Below are 4,461 nucleotides of genomic sequence, written 5' to 3'. Positions count from 1 at the left end.
AAGAGCGGAGCCAACATCCGTGCTCTACAGAAGCAATTCCCGGACGTGATGATTACAATTCGGCGTAGTGACAGCGCCATCACGCTGAAGGGACCGACGGAAGAAGTCGCAAAGGTTCGCACTATAATGGAGGACAAGATCCAGGAGCTGCTGCGCAGTGAGGAGGAGTTCCGGCAACGTCGCAGTAGTCGGTACCAGCAAGAGACGGAGGAGCAAGAAGACGAGGACAAGAAGACGAGCAGCGCTCGTGACGCTGAAGCTAGTGACGAGAACTCACAGCCCAACGCGCAGCAGCAACAGCGACAGCCATCGAAGCGTGTGAGTCCTGTGGGCGGCACGCCGACCATGGGAGATGTCAAGCTGACCAAGAACCAGCGCCGACGTATGCGTAAACGTGCTGAGAATGAAAAGTCGGATGTCTTGTCGATGCTGGTGGGCAATGGCCAGGGCGCTTCGACCACCAAGACGACGACGACGACTGTCGAGACTTTGGGCAGCGACGGTGTTTCATCTAGCTCCTCCACCACCACAACCACGACAAGCTCGACGAAGGGAAGCAACGGTGGATACTACCACTCGTCGAGTGGGTACTCGCTGCGCTTGTGAGTAGCTCGACCATTCCGAAATACTCGTGAGACGCACTCCCTGCATCAAGCTGGGGAGAAATGCAGACAAGTGTAAAGTGTAAATGCAGCTACTTGCGCATCTACGTCAGGATGAAGCTGTATCCTAACTCTGCTAGACATGTAGTAGAGCGCTTTTTAAGCTACATGTACATGTACGAAAACGATTTTTGGAACGAAATTAAAACTAGATCGCGTTCGCTTATGTCGGGAGGGACTACAAGTATCAGCTGTAGAATTGAAGCTAATGTTGCTAATTGAATTGAAAATCGAGACGAATTCGATGTGATGAATCTGCTTGCCCTCGCCACTTTTCAGCTTCAATGCAAATGACTCCGCTGCTACAGTGAAATAAATCCGTACAGGGTAGCAGTCTAAGAAAGTATGTACCAGTGGAGCTGCCATTGGAGGAAACAGCGTGGTGACGTCCATGAGAGGGATGTCCAACTAAATAAGTAATGACTTATTGGCTACACGACTTATCAGAGCGCTGAAAAAAGTTGTCTCCAAAAGTCGTCCCCATGTTCACTCGCCAGGAGACGACTTTTTGACTGACCTATCGAACGGCATGTCTTCAACATGCTCAAAGAGAGTTGGTTTCCTTTTTGAAAGCGTGCTCATCAGGAGCGCTCCTTGCCCTGTATGCCTCGCTCCCAGGACAGCGCAAGACAGTGTGGAGCTCTACCAGCACGCGATATGACACAGGACGGAAACATGTACGTGCCCCCTGTACGTGCTGCACGCTTGGTTCATAGAGCTGCTGTCACGGCACCTCCATCTTCGGCAGAGTTGCCACCTTACTACACGCAGTATGAAGAGGATCACTCAGAAGACGAAGACGCTGCAGAACAAGCTTCGCCTTCTTCGCCTGCACAGGACCTGACACCAGAGAGAATGCCCAAGAGAAGCAGACGCCCCAGCCGTAGGGTTGTTGAAGCTCATCAGGCCTCGATGGCTGCTATCACCAGCACTACCAGCACTGGCCAAGCTCCCAAAGCCAAGCGAAAACGGGTTTCCCGCCCAGTTACGAGCAAGGATAACGCAGAAGATGTCCCTTCAGATGGTAAAACACGCAAGACCAAGAAGCCAAAGAGCTCTGCTGCGTCTACGAAGCCGAAGCCGGTGAAGTCGTCCAAGGCGAAGCAAGCAAACACACAAAATGAAGCAGATGGTGTTCAAGAAGTGAAGAGCATGCACTGGACGATCCAGCTGACTGCTCTAGCAATTGAGGCTCGATTTAAAAACCCACGCATCTTGGCGAAGTTCGCGAAAAAAACTTCAGACACAAAAACAATTCAAGCGATATGGGAGGACACCATCAACGTTTTCCAGGAGCGTGCGCTGCAGGAACTTGCTTGGGGGGATGACGGACCTCGCGGGGTTAGTGTAAAGCAGTTCAAGAACAAGCTGAACAACATTCGATCCGGTTACAAAAAGAAACGCACTCGTTTGCTGGGGACAGGAAACAGAGTCCAGGAAAACAGCAGTGATGAAGAAGGCGACAGTGAGTCGCCCCAGCGCAAGTATCCTGAAATGCCTGTTGATTTTTTCGTCAGCTATTCCGACGAAAGCGACAGCAGCAACAGTGATATCTCCGTTTCTCACGCAAAGTTGGTTTGTGACCCTCTGAAAGTACAGGCGAAGTATCGCGCTGAGCTAGGTGTCGAGTTGGCAGCACTTTGGCCTCTTTTGTGTGATGGATTCTCGCGTCGCGTTGGAAGCACCGGAGAAGCAATCACGGAGTCAGGTCTAGCTGCAAACGTCACCGTAGTCAATACTCAGAGTGAAGGCGACGAAAACAAGGAGACGTCTGATTCCGAAGACTCCGACACACCAAGTGAAGCTCGCGCTAAAGCCAAGGAAAAAGCAAAGGCGAAAAAACGCCGCGACAATCAGCAAAAATATTCGACGGGTGTGAAGCGTCCCATTGATACTGTCAGCGATACCCTTCGTTCTGGCCTCGAGACAATTGAGAGAGTACTTTCGGTTCGCCATCAACCAGCGCCGAATAACTTGGAAATGACCCAGCTTTTCAGCAAACTCACGGCGTCTATTGAGACTGCAAACGCCACACAGCAAGCCACAGCCGAAGCACTGCTTCAAAGCATTTCTGGTCTTCACCAGATTACCAAAAATCTCTACACGGAAATGACGAACGGAGGCAATCGTTCAAGCACGGAATAGCTGAATTTACGAGGACAGGAGTTGGCGGAGCGTCATTTCTGCTCGTTATCGCGTTCGTAGAAACGGTCAGCGTACATGTTTCTCTTCCTAATCGCCAAGTCAACTTCACCTTGCGTTCTGTCCCAGTTCTGATTGTACGCTGTCATCACTTGCCTGGAATCATTTTTGGCTTGCTTCCGAGCTTCAATATCTCTCACACCTTTGAACTGCTTGTCGCCAATATCGATCAATATGTTGTGCAGCACCGCAGCAGAGCATATCATCCTAGCGTTCGTCTCGTGTTTACGTCGATCCGTGACCCCGTGAAGCACCTTAAAACGTGCTTTCAGCTTTCCAAATACGCGCTCAACAATGATTCGTGTCTGAGAGAGATGATAATTGAAACTGCAAACATTTCAAGCACATCAAATAAAAAATAGCACAAACAAATTGAAGATCATACCTCCGCTGTCTTTTCGTGAGGCGCTTGCCACCGCGCTCGTCAAAAGGGACCATCAGGAATGGCCACAACATGAAGCCCGCATCACCCACCCAATTCACTCCAGGAGGACAAATATCACGAGCCCGAGCACCAAGTACTACAGACTGATTCCACATTGACTGGTCGGAGTTACTGCCACTGAAAACGCCAATGTACCGGAACTTGTAGCGGAAATCAATCGCAGCCAAACAATTATAAGATGGCTTGCCGCTCTTGTCGTAAAAGCCCTGAAATAATTGAGGGAGCGATGATCACAATTTGAAGACAGCAAGAGAGTACCTAGCAATCTACCTGATGGTCGTTGGGTCTTCTAGTCCGTATTAGAGCCATCAAATACACATGCCACATCTGGAAAATCGGGATTTTCCCCAGCAAAGCCGTCCACCAACGCCCCCCCACTCATCGTCTGCAGTAGGCGACGGAAAGTAAATCACGTCGTCCATCATACCGTATAAGAGTTTTTCCAGCCGCTTGATGTAGCGACTTGCAACTGGCCGAGACATCCCAAGCTGTGCTGCTGCACCTCCAATACCATCATCGTCTTGTCCACACCCGTTTCCGTAGTAGGTTAGTAAGACCGCAAGCCCCCCAATCAAAAGAATAATGCAAGTTTTTTTCTGGTAGCCCGTACTTCCTGTAGTACAAAGGCTCCAAGAACGAACAAAGGGCATCAAATGATGCCGGCATGCAGCGGAGTGTTTTTCGGTAGGCCGAAGGGGACCTCTGCTCCTTCAGCTTCGCGTAAAAGTCCGATCTGACAACAATTCGTTCGCTAGGAGGAGCGCGAAGTGATCTCCAGTCCAGAGCTCCAAACGTTGCACCAAGCGTGATGAACAGCAAGAAGATCGATACAATCACATCGTCATCGACGTCTCCGTCTGCCTCCCCTGCACTCCCGTCGCCGGGAACACCCATCTCGACGTCTTCGCTACCAGCAAAACCGTGACGGTCATGTATCGCATATTGTGCCGCTCTAGCATTCACCGCAGCGTGTTGCACGTTGAGAAAGCCATCGTCGACATCCATGGGAGTCCCACCAGGCTCTGTGGGCTCCATTCGGTGGCCAGGAGGAGCGTGGGCGACGTAGTTCGAGGCGTTCTCCACCAGCTGCAACTTCTTGAAATCCAGCCCCCCTTGACATAAGCCGTCTCTCCTTCAGAAAAGTTGGTGACG

The 4,461-nt window shown here is 50.8% G+C and overlaps 1 protein-coding gene across 1 annotated transcript; it reads left to right on the top strand.

Moving 5' to 3' along the window:
- Positions 1-48: 48 nt before the first annotated feature.
- On the top strand, positions 49-606 carry PITG_04794 (uncharacterized protein; the record flags this gene model as incomplete). The annotated part of the gene is made up of 2 exons (XM_002905464.1): positions 49-480; positions 553-606. The coding sequence occupies 2 exons, from the start codon at positions 49-51 to the stop codon at positions 604-606; spliced, it is 486 nt and encodes a 161-aa protein (XP_002905510.1).
- Between the last annotated feature and the right edge of the window lie 3,855 nt (positions 607-4,461).

Source organism: Phytophthora infestans, genomic scaffold, assembly GCF_000142945.1.
Source record: "Phytophthora infestans T30-4 supercont1.6 genomic scaffold, whole genome shotgun sequence".
NCBI lineage: Eukaryota > Oomycota > Peronosporomycetes > Peronosporales > Peronosporaceae > Phytophthora > Phytophthora infestans.
Note: the sequence above shows the minus strand (reverse complement) of the source record. Positions and strands in the feature narration are given on the sequence as shown.